Raw genomic sequence first — 19,927 nt, 5'->3', positions numbered from 1 at the left:
AGTCGATTCATTAGACTGATATTTGCTGTAACCTTTGTTCTGGCCATTGGCCATGTCTGAGCATATTAAGCTAGTCTGTGAGCAGAACAAGGTTGCTGTGGAACAATATCCTGGTCCTACAGGCAGAGGATGATCAGTAATAGTCTGCATCGATCAATGGGTAGTCCAGGTTTTTTTTTTTTTTAATAACGTACCTTAAAAAAAAATCCTACTTGGAATTTCAAAGTATATTCCACTGTAGTCAAAGTCAAGGTCCAGTCAAAGTTTAGTCCAAAATACAACTGGTGTTCTGTGACCTTTTGCCATCTTATGTACAATTCTCCGTTAAGTTGTGTTCCTTCATCACCTTAATCTCAGTAAAACATAACATATACAAGTTGTAATTTTTTTTTCTTACATTTTGCTTCATGCCAAAATGCAAAGAACTGTGAATATTTTTTTAAGGAACTGTAGACTAAACACACTGAAACTTACTGCTCACCTTTAGGAATTTACTTAATATCAAATTCTTATTCTTATAAATTAAAGCATACAAAGCATAGTTGTTCATGCCAGAGTTGATATTATGATTTTAATATCAATTAAAATGACCAGAGAAACATGACATTTTGTACATAGTTTCATTACATTTTCATTTCATTACAACCCATTTGACTGCTGATATATTTAAGCAGAAGAACAAATTGACTCATAATCTCTATAGCATGACTAGAACATTTTAGTAATCAATCTAATTGTTCTTAAGGATTTTCAGTTCACAAACAAATGTGGAGAAAACCAACTATTTGATGTCCTGCTACAAACCCTGACAATACTGTGGCTGAAAAGGTGCAAAGAAAGCAAAGGAAAGGTAACATGAACCAAGTCGACAGCTCATATGGTCAGAAGGTGGACTAAATAGGAATCAGACGTGGAGCACCTTCCTTTAAACTGTATCCAAGAAGATGAAATGCAAGATTAAAACTTTTTCCCCCCTTTCTTTTTAAACAAAAAGGGGGAGCAGCTGGTGCTTTGGCAGATAATCCCAGAATGCTTTTCTCTCGTCAACCCGGGCCGTCCAGATCCTGGCCGGGTTCAGAATGACTAATCACTTTCACCGGTTCCCTGACAGCAACACTCTGCCAGCCAGACTGATTCATGGGGCAGTCAGGGACAAACCGGGGAGAGAGAGAGGGCGCTGAGGGCTGCGACAGCCGGAATGAAACAGAAAGAGCTGCACTGGGAGAGGCACAAGCTAATGATCAGCAGGAATTGATACAGCAAGACATGCAAAGCATCGACACATAGAAAGACAGACAGGAAGGAATGATGCCTGGTTATTATGTTATTGTTTTTTTACCTGTAAAACTTGTATTCGCGTGTCTAAGCATTTGCTAATAAATGCTTCTCTAAGTCCCCTTCTTAGGAAATAGAGACCATGCAATCAAAGAAGTTGAGAATGCCATGCTAACTCTGGGGGAGCTGCAGAAAATCTGTTGACAGAACAACTTCAAGCTATGGGTTTGCAAAGATGGCGTTCACGGAAGAGTGAGCAGAAGAAAACCATCAAAGAAACCCATAAGGAGGTTGGAGGTTTTGCTGAAAGCCATGTAGAGTTTTGGGAAGTGAGGGAAAATAATACACCTTAGAAAACTAGCTAAGACTGGCTGTAGGGGCGTAAGGGCAGTCCAGTGGTGACCCACTGTTTTTGAGCTGAACACATTAAAAGTTTACAGGAAATTTAAAAATATGTCTAGATAAAATGATGTGTCATTTGAAGACATTATGGACAATACTTATTACCACAACTGTAGTTGGTTTTTTTCAAGAATCAGGCAGCACTTCCTGATTTGAGCTACATTTGCATCTGTATGAAAGTTATTTTTTTAAAGCGTCCCTAAATCTTTTCATTGGCCTCCCACCGCTGCCAGATAAAGGCAATAATATCTTTAAAATACCAGAGATAACAATGGCTACCAAATATAACGAGGGAAATTGAGTGAATCTATGGGATTCACTCTTTTACTATCTGTAAAACAAATGAGATGCTAGCATACTGAGATACTCACACGTTTGTGTGTTTGTGCATGTAATGAATTAATTAAGTGAATCACAAGGGCCTGTGCTTTCTAATGAGAGAAGACCTTATTGGTCATAAGACTGACAGCAGAAATATGTACATCAAATGTGAGAAAATAAAGATGAATGTTATTATTTAGAGACAGATCAATAGAATGGTGAGAAATGAGTTGCAGGGACTGTGGAAAGTTATTGTATAATACATATCTATATAACAGTGGAAGAAATCAATCTCAGAGCTTGATGAGATTGGGATAAGAAAATAATGATTAATTGCCATGTATATTTGTGTGCAACAGAAAAAGCTTCATTGAACATGTTTGGTTTTGTCTTACATAGCCACCTGCCTAATGTCGCTTACATCCCCATTGTGCAGTCAAAAAAAGCTCTCGGTTGCTAGGTTGCATTATCCTGCTGAAAGAAGTCACTGCAATCAGGAAACACATTTGTCATGAAGGAATAATGCATCATCTGTCATAATGTTTGCGTAGGTGTTATGTGGCACTTAATGCTTTATAGAGGGCTAAAAGTTAGTGTGATGCCTTCACAGCCCATCTAGTTTATACATCTTACTCCAATTACAAATATATCTAAGCACCCTTGTTGCATACCTAAGTGATCACATCGGACCATTCTTATCTTCTTCTTTTGTGGTCCAGTTCTGATGGGTCTTATTTCAACTGTAACCCTTTTGTGAATACTTCCTCTTATGTGTTCCCATAGGACACAGCAATCAATGTCCGACATCTTCTACCAGTTTTACATTTGAGAATTTTTTTTTAGCATTCTGTGCCACTCTGGTTGAGGCTGCCAAAAACCTCATCGCCTCGTCCATAGAGCACCAGCAGGGCAACAGGGACCGAAGAGAACCTGGAAGAGGGTCTTCAACATCGGATGTGACTATATCGATTGGAGTTACTTAATAATCACATTGATATGCAATGCTGAATCAACTCTTGAGCCAACATGTCCATTAACACTGCAATAAGTGAACAGGGGTTTTCCCCCATGAACAAGGCATCATACAGAACAGATTCCAGTGGCAGACCAGACTATTCTCACTTAGCATTGGTGCCCCTTGCTGGCCAGGCATTGGAACTGACCAAAAGCCTGACGGATTGATATCGTATTACCAACTAGACCGGACCTAGCCTGGCCATTGCCTTTCTACGCAACATGGCTCAATTCTCATCTCCTTTCAAGGCCCTGTCTCGGATTTCCCCCAATTGACCTGAATGTCTTCGATAGAATTTCAACCGGTGACATTGATTTTCTGCGCTGTTTTAGAATTGTAGTTTGCCTTTAGTTTGGCAATGACAGTAGAGGAAGTGAACAAAGTTATTTAGTCTGTGTTGGCCACGCTTCAAAGTATTGAATTAAGTATTGGCTCATTACATACGTCGCAGCAAAAAATTAGCCACTGGGCGTCTACGCCCATAGGAAGCAATAATTTCTCAACTGATGAGGGTCCAGACCCTTTGTAAGAAGCAAAGCTAAGAACAAGGGGCTGGTTTTTACCAGGTTAGGTCGGATCCACACCTAAAACCACTGGGGATACAATGGACTTACACTTAAGATTTACTTCTGCCGGCAGTTGTTGTGGTAGACTGCAAGTCTTCGAGAAATTATTGTTGAAGTCAGTCGCATAACTGACTGACTGATCTCCATTCCAATCAACTTCAACAGTACAAGCTTTGAGAAAGGTGTTATGAAAAAGCCTTTCCAGCTGGCTACCCAAATACCTAAAAAGAATCATTCTGAAAGGACTTGGACACACTTATGGTAGAACTGGACATGTATTTGTTGAGTGTCACCTTTGACAGCACCCCAAAGACCAGCAGTGGAGGAATGTTTCTACTGCCATGGCAGACAAATCATGATGGCTGCCACATTCTCCAACATCGGCTCATCCTTCCCTACTAATGTTCAAAGGAATTAACTGTAAGAAAATCTGGTACCCATCTCTTTACCATGAGATGGTAAAACCCTACTTTTTTTGTGCTTTTTCTGCTTTCAGATAATTTAAATATCTGACTCATGTCATGTAGCTTCAGAAGTCCTATAACTTAACAAGTGCCAGTATAATTAAATGTGTTTATATGACCACATATGTGCTTTTTTGAGTCTGTTAGCAAAGGCTCCAATGTCCTGGTATGAGCTCTGTGGCAAGTTAACACACAAAGAGATATTTATCAGTTTATAAAGACACAACTATGAATCTGACCTTCCCAGCCTCTCATTGCTTCCATTCAGTCAGTCTGATTCCATTTTTCCCTCATTAAAGGAGACAAGGACCTTTTACAGCTACTCATTATAATCAAGTTTTCCCAAGGAGACTAGAGCTGAGCTCATGTCAAAGTCACAAGCTGGCTTTTCCTCTTTAACTGCATGTCAATATTTTACGCAGATTCAGACTTCCAAGAGAATAAATCTGACCAGACAACCTTAGTTAATGTCAGACAAAGAGACTTAACAAGCGACATCTGAAATATTTATGAGTTGATGAAACCAATAAAGGCAGTTATAGCCAACTTCACAACTGCTTTCATCTGTAGTTTACAAACTGTGCAAGCACTGGGTGTTTGCAGTGTCACCAGCTTCTCTTTCTAGATAAATCATATTTTAAAAGCCCATCTAATGTATCTAGATGACAATACAGTTTAAACCTAAGAATTTCTTATGGCAACAAATACGTTTGTATGTCTAAAAATGATTCTTACTTGGGTGTAGTTAAGAAATTAGGTACATTTTGTGACACATCAAGCGTCTTTGAAGTTTGCATGTCATTTATGACAGCACAATTTTGGGGTATGTGTACAGGGATGAAGGCTGGCTTAACTATAGCTGTCTTTTGCTTCAGGATAGTTACATTTCCTATGGGGTCAACAGCTTTGTTTTTCTTTTTGAATATCTTATGATGACAAATGAAAACTCTTTACAGTCATTTTACAGCAGCAAAATTATTATTACTTCACATCCAGTGCTGCCACTCCAATATTTGGCATGCTGAAGTGCACAAATCTTCACTTGCGCAGACAGAACAGCTGCATAATTTACCAGGAAAATCGGTAAATTAATCTGCAGCCTTAGCTGCAGTTTCCATGCTATTGAATCAAATGCGTAAGAAGGTGATGCTAGAATGTTAATTTACTTAGAGCAGCACTTTTTTCATGAAGCAAGTAGGTAATATTGTGATGGGGGTATTAAAGTTACATTCAGAAATAGCAGAGACCTACCTTCAATTAGGTATTCAATAAATTAGAACGTTTAAACAAATTAAATACATTTTCCTCCAAGAAAATGTTCCACTAAATTTAACTGTCTCTTTATTTGAAATAATTCAAAACTAGCTGAAAAATGTACCTTTCTTTCTCCTCAGCCAACTAAGGAAAATAGTTCAACTAAAACTAGAACAGCCAGCAGTCTTTTCCAAAACAATGACATAAAGCATTAAAACTGAAGTTAATATTGTCTGATTCCACACACACACACACGCACGCAGACACACACACGCACACACACATGCATACACGCACGCACACCCATGCACACAAACACTTCCCCGCATTCTGTACAAACTGTTAAGCACATGCAAACGGTTAGGTTCAGATGTATTTGGTGGAATGTTCTGCAAATGTGCTTTTAAAGAAGACAAACCATCTGTTCAACTAAATGCACAGTGTGTAGAATCACACACACACACGCAAACACATGCACACGCATGCATGCACACACACACACACACGCACACACGCACACACACACACACCCACACACACACAAGTAAGGTCGAACTTAACATCTGTCTTGCTGGCCAGCAACTACTGAACTCTGATCATTGCCCCCCTCGACAAGGACGTGCACACAACCTCTCACACACAAAACACAGTTATTTATGGTTTTTAATAGGTGAGTATATAGAATAGTTTATTGTAAATATCTTAAAGCCTACGGGTTTCGCCGAAAGTAGCTCTGAGATATATTTTTTTACGACTGCTGATAAAATGTTGATATTTCTAGTGCAAACATATAAGTTTCGATACAAAAAGTTCCAGCTTCTGGAGTCATTTATTAACCAAATACATTTGAAGGGGTTTAGTTATTATACAGGTAAATAAACACCGGAGGCAGGAAACAAGGGCAATAGTACAACCTCACAACCAACCAGCACGGGCTGAGGGGTAAATTGTAAATTTGTTCAGGTTTTTAATAACAGTAAAACAATAAAAGTATATGTTGGGTTTGCCTTGATTGTTAATTTTTCAGTGCTGAATGCTTATACAACAAACTGCAATGTTGTTTTAAACCCATAATATGTTATTAAAGGCTCAAATAAATAAAATATGCGACTATGCCAATTTGTTCATTTGTGAAACATGTCTCACATAGTGTGACCTCGCCTCTAATCTTAATAAGCCTTTAAGTTACTAAAGGCTTATTAAAAATTCTGTAAAGCTGCAATAAATGAAAGAAGGACTCAACAACCTCAGTAATCAGCAAGTCTGATCTTTTTATTCTCATACATTAAATTGGACAAAGTTGAAGCTTATTTTTGAAAGCAACTCGAAGTAAAACATGTTTAGGTTGCAATATAAATAAGTTACATATGCTAAATAAATAAATCTAGAAGTTAAGTATAACTTTACTTAAACAGAGGCCCAATTTCAATGTGTTAAATTACAAAGTCAGATTTCTTTTAAGACACATTTGATATATTTAGCATTTTTATAACAACTGACGGTAACATAATTACTTGATTGTGCAATAAAGTAGAACTATGAGGCTGTAAAATATATAATCGTGTGGAAAGGAGAAGACAAACTTTACTGAGCTATAACATGTCTTTCATGGGCGCAAACCAATCACGTGGATACATTACAGGCTAGAACTAATTTTTTCACCATCATTTTGGCGCCCACTCTAGCGCAGCACCCCATCTGTTGGAAATACTCACTTTCTGTGCCACAGCACCACCAGACAAACTTTTACCTATATTTTGACATCTTTAGAGAGACAAAATTGGGATAATTGTTATATTTTACTATTACTATTACACCTGTAATAATATTTATTATAACTAATCAGTACTTTTATAATTGCACTGTTAGACTTCATTTTAAATTCATTCATAAAGTATAAAAGAAGGTATTGTGAGATACCTGAAGCACATAAAACCAGATTGTCAGTTCTTCAAAAAACTGACAATCCCAAGCACTCTGCGATGTTTTCAGGAATAGCTTCCTCTTGGCGCTTCCACTCACTCGGCTCATGTATGTTATTAACGTAATTATTTTACCAAGCAGTCTATGATTGATAAACTGGAGGTCATCCGACTTTTAGTTTTGCCGTTCTGTTTAGTCTGGTTTAGTTTGCATGCGGATATTCTCAGACGTATCGGTGTCCCGAGGGTGTGTCGGTGTCACATCAGGCCTGTTTTTAGCGGCCGCTCGCGTAGCAGCAGCAGAACCCCAGCATTCATTCGGAGAGAGTCCCACGGCGATGCTAAATGCATTCACTGTGGGGCTGGGTGGAACATTTCAGCCCGACTCTGGTGCGGAGCACAGTAAAACCTTGTCTGCCCCATGCTGGTGTGAGTTTAGAAGTTGAGCCTTAGAAAAAAAAAAGCATAATTTCCTGCTTTTACAAGCTACTCAGACATTCATACGCAGCACTAAGAACACGCTGTGTGTTATGAAAGCAGGGTGTGAGTGGAAATACTCCACCAGAGGATGTTAGAGAGACGCGATGACACACCCTCACAGACTGAACACACTTTATTATGAATAAAATGGCTTCTTAAAAATGAAAAAAAATAAAAAAAGATTCCCTAACGTTGTTGAGTATCGATGTGTGGTGTTTTAGTGTAAGCATGCTTGGCTCCTGGCTGTAGGGAAGCTCTGTGTCTTTGTGTGCAGATCAGAGCCGTAGGGGGTTAATGCCACTTTTCTACTCGATGCCGATTGAAGGAAGGAGCTCCCACCTCGTTTTGCGGGTGGTCTTTATATCAGGACTGAGCCACTCGGTCCCCTTCCATCCCACTGCAGCTAATTGCCTCCCCCCTGTCCCCCCACACCCCATATATCCACCCTACAGCTAAAGTAGAGCTAGATGAAAGAGAACAGGCATGAGCTGTCACGGTATCACAATGCACATGATCCAACATGCTGAAATGATTATTAGCAGACTTTCTGGTGATCTTCTTCCCTCTTTGTTATCACCTTCTAATTAACATGGCTTGTGTTTTTTTGTTGGGGTTTTTTTGCCTTTTGCTAAAAGTTTCATTTAAAGGGGCAGTATTATGTGTTTCCAGCCACATAATGCCGTTTTATAGCTCAATCAATTCTGTATATATCAAATGTAACTTAAAAGAAATTTGACTTCCTAATTTAACGCCTTGAAATTGGGCTTCTGTCTCTTTAAGAAACTCCTGCTCCTTCTAAAACTCCGCCTTCAGGAAGTTATCGTATCATGGTTCTTCTATTAGCCCTTTAACAATGCTTTACCAGCGTTACACTGAGAAGTAGCTCGTAAAATGCTCAGTTCCATCAGGTGTTTGCTAATTGCTGCTGGCTAGTCTGAAGGAGCTGAGTGGGGGAGGGCTGCTCTGTGAGGCGGAAGCTCAGAAAGTTGGAAGCTGCGGCTCAGAGGAGGAGCTTTGCCCGGGGAGGCGGGGCTAGGCCCACTGAAGTGTTTTGAACAGCTGAATGGTTACCATGGAGACTAAAGGAGTTCTCAAACAAGCATGATAGAATCAAAGCAACACTCCACGTGCATTTCTGATGACAGAATAACATTATAACATAATGAAAACCTCAAAGATTTTATGTAATACTGCCCCTTTAAAATATTTGCTAACCACTTCTTAATTGCAGCTAGCTTCAAATTTTATTTCACTATCTGTTAAAAAGTTACAATTCCAGCCATGAGCTTTAAAGCATTAATCTAAAACTGATTTCAAATTCTGTCTCTGGCCATAAATCATTTATTATTTCAGCAGCTCTGGTACTGAATATTGTATTTTTAATCAAATAAATTAGATCCATTTAAATACAAACGACAATGACAGTGCAAGACAGAAGTATTTGTGCTTAAGCTTATCCTGCTGTCAGATCTGCACCAGCTCAGTCCCACTTCCCATCCAGTTCCACCCTTTTCCTCCCCCCTTCCGCTCCTTCACCTTCTCCCAGATGCCCCCGCTGACCAAATAAACCATGAGAATGTTACTTTTACTCAAATCAGCCATGCAGATAAATTTGTCCAGGCGGGGTATGTAAAGCAGCGTGCAATCGGAATAGAAGTGTGAGCAAAAGATGGCGTTTTAACATCTCTGTTTCATCACCTCATTCTCCGTTTTATCATTCAGTGTTTCATCACCCCTCCTCCATCTGCGCTCATCCACATTTTACCCCCCGTCCTCTCACGTTTAGGATGTCCCACTCTCCCCCCCGTCCCCCTCTTCTGTAACTACTTTTCTGTTTTCCCCAAAGCAAAAATATCCATCCAGCTCCCTCTAAGACTGCGTCTATCTCTCTCTCCCCATCTGTGCTGTAATTTAATCACGAAGGCAGCAGCAGCAGCAGAAGAGAGTGATGATGTTTTGGAGCCACGGCAAACCAATCCACTCCTCTGACTTGTAGATATTATCCTTTCTAATATAGCGAGGCTCAATCTTTCAGAATAAATCTCAGTTTCGGTAACAATCCTTCGCGCGGCTGCTTCTCAGCTTAGACTGCTAAGAGATATTGATGGGATGATATTCTTAAGCAAAACATTTACAGAAAATAACAGAACATGAGCATGTCTGCTTGTGTCATGCCACTTTCACAGTTGCTGTTTTTTTTAAATATTATATTTAGTTAACACCTTAAGCAATTCTGCTAGTGGTAACGCAAGAGTTAGCATAGCGAGATCATTCCAGCCCAAATGGAGTCAGAACCAAATCTTTGTAAAATAATATAAAACTAAATCAAATTATTCTCTAAAATGTTTTTATGATTCTTTATTGCCATAATTCACGAAAATACATAACTACAAAGAAAAGTAAACACATTTTTTAAGTCTTCCAAAAGGTCTGTTCCCCGACAGGAAATTGAACTGGGAAGGCACAAACTGTACGCTAAACAGACAAGGTGTCCAAATTCAAAATGAAGAAACGCTTTAAGAACGTTGACATTTTAAAGACGTTGGTTTGAAACTTAACCAAGAGCACTAAGCTGTGACAGGTGAATGTTAACAACTATTTAAAGATTCCATTTGTCAGAAAAACAAATGGATAAAGTAAACTAAATAATGAGCTGTAGAGTGACTCGTAGCATCACAGGTCTACAGGTCACCTGTGATGACATTTCAGCATCTAATTGTTAATGTTTTCTTAGTGTTTAAATTCATAAAGTGCAGGGAAATGGTTTGCTTGTGTTGCTAACAGCAATTACCTTATATTGTCAAAATAACAGAATGTTTGTTTTTTTTACAAAAGCGCTGAATTAAATTATTGTTAAAGATACAGTAGTTCAGAATTGTTGGAAGTTCTGTTCATTTTTTTTAAAGCGGTTAAACACTTACTGTCTTGAATTTGTGTCAATTAAGATTTTTTTTTTAATTCAAGATGCTAAAGCTAGCAGCTAATCACTGTGGGAATTAGCTTAAAGAGGTCTTCTATAGTGATCAAATAAACACAGTCCAAAAAATAAAACCATATCAGTTATTGCTAATTCTTTTATATTAACCTAAATGTTTCTCACAATTGGAGTTTGAGGTTATTTAGAGATATTACACAGGAAATGGAGAATGCCCACAAAGGACTAGCCGTTAGCTTCAGCCATCTGGAATCATATCAAAAGTAGATACATAACTGTAGACACAAAAGCAGCATAATTTTCACAAAACCTCACTTATAAAACTCTGAACTATCCCTTCAAATCATTACCACAGTGTACAACATCTATTTGTTCATGTTTTTCTAGTGTTAAAGCTCATAAAGTGCAAGGAAATAGTTTGCTTCTGGCATATTGCTGATAGCAGTTAGCATGTTTAAAACAAGAACAACTAGCATAACCAACTGATGTCCCAACTTTTAGTTGAAGGTGAGCTGGGTGAGATCTAAGCTCTAAATTTTGAGATTAACAAAACCTCATAGAAGCTAATGCTAATAACTACTAACAAACTAGCTTTGCTCATTGCCTGTTTTAGTGCGCTTCTTGTTTCTAACTCTATTGGTTCATTGAAGCTATTTTTTAACGTCACTAAGTGTCACAAAAATAACTGATGTCTGTTTTTACAACAGTAAAAATGTTGGCTGACTGTGTTTGTTCATACACTGACAGTTTGGGTATCCATCTATCCTCTTATGAGTGTGAACACAATCTACTTCACAGAAACACACACAAAATCGGTGGCCAAGCTTCTGGTATGGAGTGCTTTTCCACCAATCCCAAAGCCGGTACAGTCTGTCCATGTGAAGTCTTGGTAGAGGAATGTGTGCTAGATTTGTACCATAAAAAGCTCCGAGAGAAACACAATGCCAAATTTAGAAGGCACCATGTAAGTGCAGGTCATTTATCATCATCACTCTGATGCAGTCTGAATTACGAGTCTTACTGCAGTTGATTGTCTTGCTATGAAACCGAAGCATCTGGTAAACATCTACTTAGCATTATTTTTTAGCTTAAGGAGCGGGTTTCTGAGCTTATGCATTTCCATCCGGTGCTCCAGATGTAGTGGCATGTCAGACAAAGCGTGGCAATAATGTTGACGTGTGCCACAAAAATAACCCCGGCAAGATCCATTCCTCCCCCATCTCTGAACGAAACCTGTCTGTGAGCAGCACATGGGAACGATGCTATTTAAACTTTACGTAACAACCTAAAGGTCCAATATATTTATTTAGTTTATGGAACAGGAGCATAAATATATATTTCAATATTAATGCATATTTAATATAGACTTTAGTGTGTAAATGTTGATTAATTACATAGATTTCAAAACATTACAAATTTTAACACATCATTTTATTTACAAAACAAATGTGATTGTGCACAGAACCTTTGCATTTTAGGGTCACCCATAAAACTGATGCACAAGCCACATTTGCAAACGCAAAGCCACTTCTTTCACCCTCTGGGGGTTAATTATTGTTTCAAAACATTTTCCAATGGGACGCTAGAAAAAATTATTGTTGGGTACAAGTTATGCTAAAAGGAGTTAGCCTATTAGCAAAGCTATTCAAGTCTAAAATTGCATCTCGTTGCTAAACATGCTGCAGCAGTGTAGATGTTGCCAACACTGATGTCAGCACAAGCATTTCAGCTATTAACTCTTCCTCTGCTACCCGTTGCTGAATTCACACAGATTTTATCTGCAGCTCCATCTACTGTTTTAAAAAAGTACTGCAGGAAATGCTATATCCCTCAAGCAACTGTCTATAAGCGAAAGGGATGTATTGGAGACCAATGGCCTTTCAACAGTGACTTTCTTCTGGTCAATCTTCCGTACAGGTCATATTTGTGATGTACACAATGCAGTTGTTTTATTCTCTGTTGTATAAACTCTTTCGGTTTTCAGATGATGTGTTATACAGAAGCGGAGCGTGGAGGTTTTTTCCCAATGGTTTCCTCAAGATAAGACGTTAACTTAATGGAAAAGTAATTAACCATCAGGAACCATCAAGAACTGCCAGTACATGTTACAATAACTTTAATTATTATTGTCAGACAAAGCATGGCAATAATGGCTGACTGTGTTTGTTCATACACTGACAGTTTGGGTATCCATCTATCCTCTTATGAGTGTGAAGGTATGCAAGAAAACAAACTTGCATACCTTTACAGGCAGCCTGCATTTGAAAAACGCAGTCAGGTTTAACACACACCAATCATCTTGTGACCTAGAGAAAACCATTGGGAAAACGTACACACAGAAAATGTCCGCTCTCTCGGCTTCCGTAGGTGAGTCCTCTGTGAGGTTGTTTAAGAACATTACTCTGCTTTAAACTAATTCACACCTTCCTTCCAGAGCTTTGTGTCGTGATCATCGGATGCCTGTTCACCAACAGGTGTGCTTTTAGCTGCCCTTATTCAACTCTTTGAAAACAAAACATCTACGTTCTAAATTTGCTGTAACATGAATAAGTATGTGAGACAATACAAGCGGAATCCAAAACAATAAAAACCCAAAAGGACTTCGGAATAGCACAGCAAAACATAAAGTGTCAATCATCCCAAGCTTCTTCACACAGCGAACAAATACAAAGTCTGTGGCTGACAACATGTTAAGCTTCATCCCTGCCTGCTCCTTTGTGAATGTGCGCTGGTGTGGATGGAATAATCTGCTCTGGTCCCTTGGCCGGACTAGCAAATCATTGCAGAAAAGACGGGAGAAAAGAGAAAGGGGAGGGAGGTGATTCCAAGGGAGAAGCAGCAACCAGGCCAGCTACGAAGATGGAAAATTCAGGAGGCAGATGAGCTGTAAACAACATTTTTTTTTAGAAGTGGAGCAGTCAAATCTTACAGCTCTACACAAACTGCTTTAAAAAAAACACACAAAAAAAAACATCCAGCAAATAAGCCATCAATATGAGTTACACCAACTGTCCTATCGCTCACACACCGACGCTGCCTCGGACAAACAGACACGAGGTCACGCTCGCGCGGTTACGACGACCTCGTCCTCGGCCGTGCGCGCAAGCCGAGCGCCAGCAAACTGACGGCGGCTCTCCAGATGGGGCCAGATGTGCGCGTGCGTGTGACGCAGGTGAACGCGTGTGTCTGGGAAGAAAAGGAGTAAATGAGTTGCAGCCGGGTCGGGTCTCTGCCAGACTCACACACACAGCAACCTTACCTTCGCCTTCACACACACTCAGCTGTCCTGCAAGCTTTGTGTTTAATGCTGGATGACAAACAGGTCCGTGTTAACAGCAGCCCTGTGTTAGGCTCTCCTGCTGTTTGTCAGCTCCACTCTATTATTAACCTGCCGTGTTTTTCTGATTTTCTCAAAGTTTTTCTTAAAAGTGTGACCCAGCATCAGTTATTTGCAGAACCAGGAAGAACCCATTTTCGCAGAATGTGTGTTTTTGTTTGATTCTTTGTTTGTTTGTTTATTTATTTAATTGTATAGCATGTTCATAAGTGAAATTTCATGGCACATTTCCAAAGTAGCAGTGGGACTCGATTAAAGTTTTGAGTCAAATTCAAGGGTTTGTAATTTATTTATCGCAATTAACCATATATCATATATTGACAAAATACGCGACATTTTCAATTCAAAAACACTGCAAAGTTATTGAATAAATAGAAAAATGAGCTCAACAACAAAAATGTTTATTCTTGTTATTTTGTTTTTCAAGTTACTCAATCATCAAATAGGTGCAAAGTGTTGTTATACCTATACTTGTCCCAATAACAAATTTTGCTTTATGATAAATTGACCCAGAAGGTTATCGCGATAAATGATAATATTGTTGTTTTGAGACCATTTTCTACTAATGTAATTATAACGAGATCACAATGCAAGAACGCCCTCTCAAAGATCAATAAACTTTAACTTCTAACCAACATTTGTTGGGAGAGAAGCAGTTGGAGCCGCTGGAGAGGCTACGATCAGTAGACCTCAAAGTAGAGCATAAACCTTTTCCTGGTTTATAATATAAAACAAGAAATGTCTGAAATGTGACAAAATTAGATTTTTTTTAAACTCCAGCCAAGGAAAACACTGTAGTAACAGTCACTGCTCCAGAGTCCCAAGTCCCCTGTCAACACTGTAAACCTCAGTGTTAAAGCCAGGGGATCATTTTAAAAAGCTGTTTGTAATTAAGACTTGAATAATTAGGGACAGCATGGGGAAAGCATGAGTCTTCCAGACATACAGTACACACCACCGACGAGCAGCATGTAATGTTGCTTTTATCTGTGTCGCTTTCTGAGTGCTCTGCAATCCACTGAGATTTTCCTTTAACAAACAACTCTGCGTCATATGTATAAAAACTCCGGACTAAGCACCAATCTGAGACGGGCTTAAAGCCGAAGTGCACTTATATTTTGCCCAAAGGTTGTTTTATAATGTGCTCTTATACAAATGCGCTTCACCAAGCTCTGAAAGACATTTGGGTTCTATCTGTGACTCTCGACCCTACCAACTCTTTTGGGGAACAGAAGATTCAACAAGCTGCAAAAACCACAAGACAGCAAAAGTCACAATGGAAGTTATGCTAACACTGAAGTAATGGCAGAATGAATGTTTAGCTCAAGCAGAATTTGCTGAATTAATGCTAAGCTAGATTTTGTAATAAATCTGAATTTATGCTAAAATTGAATTTTTGTTAAAACGTAATTTATGCTAAAACATAATTTTTGCCAAGATTTAATTAATGCTGAAGCTAAATATGCTAAAAATGTAAGCTACACTAAAATTTAAGCTATGCTTTTAAGCTATGCTAAGACTAAATTTATGCCAGATTTAAGGCTAAATCTGAATTTGTACAAATATTGAAGCCCTGCTAAAATGAAATTTATGCTAGGACAAATTTTATGCTAAAGCTGAAATACTGCGAAAGTGGAATTTTTGCTAATACAGAATGTTAAAATGGAAGCTATATGCGAAAACCGAGTTAATTCTAAGGTAGAATTTATAACAAAGCTGAGTGAGTGCTAAAATATTAAGATGGAATTTATGCTAAAATGAATTTTATGCTGAAGGTATTCACCTTCAGCATAAAATTTTTGCTAAGTTGGAATTTATGTTAAAGCTAAATATAGTCCAAAATGGAAGCTATGCTAAAACTGAATTTATGCTAATTTTATACTGAAGCTGAAGTTATGTTAAAATTAAAACTAGGCTAAAGTGAAATTTATGCTAAGATGGATTTTATTCCAGAACAGGAATTAGTGTAACTTCCATTGTGGCTTTTGCATTGTCTTGACCCTTGTGGGCCACCACACTTTAAATTACTTTGTGAATCCAAATATTTATATTACTCTAACATTTCCTTCTTTGCATGTAAATAAGCGATGAGTGATGAGAAAGCGATGATTTTCTACAGCCCTTCCACACATCGCTGCCACATTTTCGCCCCGTTATTAGCAATCAGCAACAAGCAGCTCTTCTTATTCTAATGAGGCCCACCTGCTGTTGGACACTTTCCAGAGTGAGTGCAGTTTCAGATGCAGCTGTGAAACCACCAAACTGGAACAATTCACACAAGTGGATGGAAGGGTCAGGCCCTCTGTGCCAGCAGTGGTTTCTGTAACTATTCATAGCACATTAATTTATTTCCCCTTTTGTCATGGTGCAACCACAAACCTCAGTTTATGTTATTGGGGTTTTATGTGATAGACCAACATAAAGTAGTTCATATTGTGTAGTGGGAAAAAAAAACTGGTAGGTTGTTTCCAAATGTTTTACTCATAAAAATCTAAAACTTGTGTCATGTGTTTGTATTTAATCTCCCCAGAGCCAATAGTTTATTTTGGGGTTTCTCCTCACCGGCTTTTTACATCAAGAGACTAAAATGGTTCCCGTTCTTCTATGCAAATTAGCTCAAGGTAAGTGAGATTTAACTGAGTGACTGGGAACATCTATTTTCAAGTTTGCCTTAAACTCTCAATTGGATTTAGGTCCGGACTTTGACTGAACCTTTCCAAAACGTAAATATTCTTTAAGCCATTCTGCTGTAGCTCTGGTTATGGTCCTTTCCACTTTCAGCCAGGTTTTCTTCCAGGATTTATTTTGTATTTAGCTTCATTTCTGTTCTTGTCTGACCAGAGAATGATTGTTGTGTCCCTCACATGGCTTGTGGCAAATTTAAACTCGACTTCTCGTGCCTATTTCAACATCAGCTTTTCTAGTTACCTCTCCGACTTAAAGGTTTAAAGCAGATTTTCCTACCTGAAAACTCCTCCATATTGTACCGTCACTGTACCTTCTCTGATTAAGGCTCTCTTTCACTCGCCTATCAATTTAGATGGGCGGCTGTGTCTTGTTAGGTCTGGGGTTGTATCATGCTAGAGCTGTTTCCAAAAAAAACAGAACGGCTACTGCTTCATAAGATGTTCTTAGTAGGTTTTTGGTTTTAAATTTGTGTAAATTTGCACTACGTTTTGTTCCATCACATAACCATTCGGGATGCACCGATCCATCATCCGTATCAGTAGTAATGTTGAAAAAAAACAAAATTCTAGACTGGTCCATAAGAGCAGATCTATTCCTTCTAATTCTATGCTTTGTGCTCTGATATATCATGCTTTCTTCATTTTATTATATGTAGAATTCCTAATTGCACTTTGTGAACCATTTGAAAGGTTTGCTGGATTTATTTTTTTACATGTTTGATCAAAATAGCCACCTTTTTGTTTTTGTCATTTTCTTTATCATTTATTTCACATTTTCTTTTCTACTCCTAACTGCACCGACTGAACAAATTAAAGTTGCTTTCCCATGTTTCCCCAGGCTTGAGGAGAAGCTGTACTGGTGCAGAATTATCAAATACTTTTGTGAATTCAGTACATTTATATCTGTGTTTTAAAAAAAAAGTGTTTCAAGTCAATACAACACAGTTTTTCTGTATCTCTATCGGATATCAGCATCGAAAGTACAAAAAAGTGCATCTTTAGTAAAAATCCCAATAAAGTCTATTGATGTTTGTGATCATAGAATAATAATACATCTGGAAAAGTTCCCAAAGGTGTGAATACTTGGGCAAGGCGCTGTATTTTTTATGCTGAATTAGGCCACTTGTTGCATGAGTACTTAAGTATTCGGAGCCACAACTGCAGCCCTGTATTATAGCATCCCTGAGCTGGTAGTGATGCAGTATATCAGTGGAGGGAATCAGCAGCTATAGTCCCTTGACAAAATGATCTAGCTGCAGCTCAGCCTGGCCTCTTCTCCGCCGTTGCCCACACATTTGGAGTGGGCCGCGCCAGAGAATGTTGCAGAAAACGGAGCAACGTTGCAGTACAGACTATAACAGGAGTTTTTTTTTTTTTTTTTTTTTTTGTATGATTCTTCCTGTTTCAAACCTTCACGAGGTTTTACGGGTTATCTCTGCTGAGAGACATGGTCGCGGTACCTCCCTCTTTTTCCTCTGGTGCAGTGCACTTACTTACACGGGGGTCTCGCTCAGGACGAGCTATCAGTCTCCAATCACTACAATCATCTCTTGTGATACACGTACGAACACCCCCCGCCCCCTCCTGTCACACTCCCTCCATCATCTTCAACACTCCGGCCTTGCAGCGGCAAACAGCCGGTGACTGAAATGATCCAGATGTCATTGCAAAAGCTCCAAACTCAGCGATCAAAAAGGGGGAAGTTACTGTCATCTTTGAGGGGAAAAAAATATAATAAACTAAACTAAATGCACCGGAGCAGCAGAGTGTCTTACTTGCTTTCCCCGGTCGAGGCCTCTGTAGCAGCTTCTGCACGGTGAGAAGGTCCTCGGTCTTCACCGCCTGCAGCAGTTCCTGGTCCTTCCCCATCTTCCGCTCGGAGCCGCTCTACTCCCGCAGCATCCTTCAAGCACAGCGGCGCTTCAGCCTCAGCCTCGGCAGGCGGAGGGCGCTTGTTCCCGCGGCCACGGACAAGCCTCCCTCCAGCCCTCCCCCCCCCTCACTGGCAAGATGAGACCCCCCCACCCCTCACACACACACACACAAAACACACTTAGATCTCTAGCATATGATGGGGCGAAAATGAGCCGGAAACGAGAGGAAGAGAGAGAGGGATAGACTCCGCGGGATGGAGGGATGCTCTCGGATTCCCCTCCCCACCTCCAGCGCCTCCACGACAGCCCCACCCCCGCCTCTAGGTGCAGCGCTGCTGGATGGAGCCTGGACTTGACGCCGTCGGGCTGTTCAAGGTTCCAGCGTGATATTTCGTCGATTTCGAAAAAGGCTAGCTTATCCTGGAGTCTGGTGATTGCTCTCACTTCCCCCAAAAAACCGCCGCCTTCACCAAGCGAGCGGCCGGGAGGAGACGTGAGATGTAGCGAGAAGCCTCACGGGCTCCGAGTCGCCGCGCGTGAAGAAAGACCGTGCGTTCCAAAGGCGGGCGCGCGCGGAGTTCTTCCCTTTGGAGGCTGTGACAGTCTCGTGCTCCAGGTCGTAAACACAATCCAGCGGTACCGCCGCCGCAGCAGCAGCCATCGCGTCTCCGAGTGAGCTCGAAGTCTCTGTGATTTTCGCTCCTCTTTTTTGCGCGAGGGGGGGAAGGGGGCGGCGGGGCAGGAATAGTGAAAGGGCCACGTTCACGCGCTCGTGTGCTCTACAGTTGGCTCGGCTCGTACCGTTAAATGGCTCGTGTGCGGCAACTCGGGGGCGGACCAGAAGCGTGGTGCTCCCTCTCCCGCCTCTCCTTTCATCTCCCTCTCTGGCTCGCTCGCGCGCGCGCTCTCTCTCTCTGGATGTTTCTGTGGCTCTTTGTGGCTCTTCCTCTACAGAAGTGCTGCTCAGATATGTTCTAGAAAAGCAAACTTGTTTATCACCTGCGGTTAGCTTCCCTTTAGCTCACTTGTATCATTGAATTTCCTTTTTAAAAAAAAGAAAAATTAAGTTAGCATTCCCATTTGCTGCCACTGTAAAGGGCTTATCCACTGTTTTTAAGGATGATGACTACATTTGTTCAGGTCTATTTTATACTTTTTTGAAAGAAATTATAGACACTCAAGTTAGCATGCGGTACTCAACACAGAGCAAAAAAATCTAAATTTTGGTAAATAATTAACTAAAAAAATGAAATTGCCTAGAATTTAGGAAGACCAAAATTGTATTAAATCAATTCTACATTTTAAATTCAGCTACAGATATAAAATCTTTATTAATTTCCACAAGTTATGTTTTAAGTTATCTCTGTGTATGGAACTATTGTTCCATACACTTGA

The 19,927-nt window shown here is 39.8% G+C and overlaps 1 protein-coding gene across 8 annotated transcripts in view; it reads right to left on the bottom strand.

Moving 5' to 3' along the window:
* The window catches only part of caskin1 (CASK interacting protein 1), a 109,747-nt gene extending 90,330 nt beyond the window's left edge, over nucleotides 1-19,417 (bottom strand). For 4 of the 8 annotated variants that reach the window (XM_008415296.3, XM_008415295.3, XM_008415300.3 and 1 more), the window contains exon 1: nucleotides 18,434-19,416. In XM_008415296.3, the coding sequence (XP_008413518.2) occupies nucleotides 18,434-18,527 (94 nt within the window). In that variant the 5' untranslated portion in view covers nucleotides 18,528-19,416. Of the gene's footprint in view, nucleotides 1-17,474; nucleotides 17,497-18,433 lie in introns of those variants that run through there. The other 4 variants (XM_008415301.3, XM_008415302.3, XM_008415294.3 and 1 more) reach the window with 3 other exon arrangements.
* Between the last annotated feature and the right edge of the window lie 510 nt (nucleotides 19,418-19,927).

This window comes from Poecilia reticulata, chromosome 8, assembly GCF_904066995.2.
Source record: "Poecilia reticulata chromosome 8, P_reticulata-male-v2, whole genome shotgun sequence".
NCBI classification, from domain to species: domain Eukaryota; kingdom Metazoa; phylum Chordata; class Actinopteri; order Cyprinodontiformes; family Poeciliidae; genus Poecilia; species Poecilia reticulata.
Note: the sequence above shows the minus strand (reverse complement) of the source record. Positions and strands in the feature narration are given on the sequence as shown.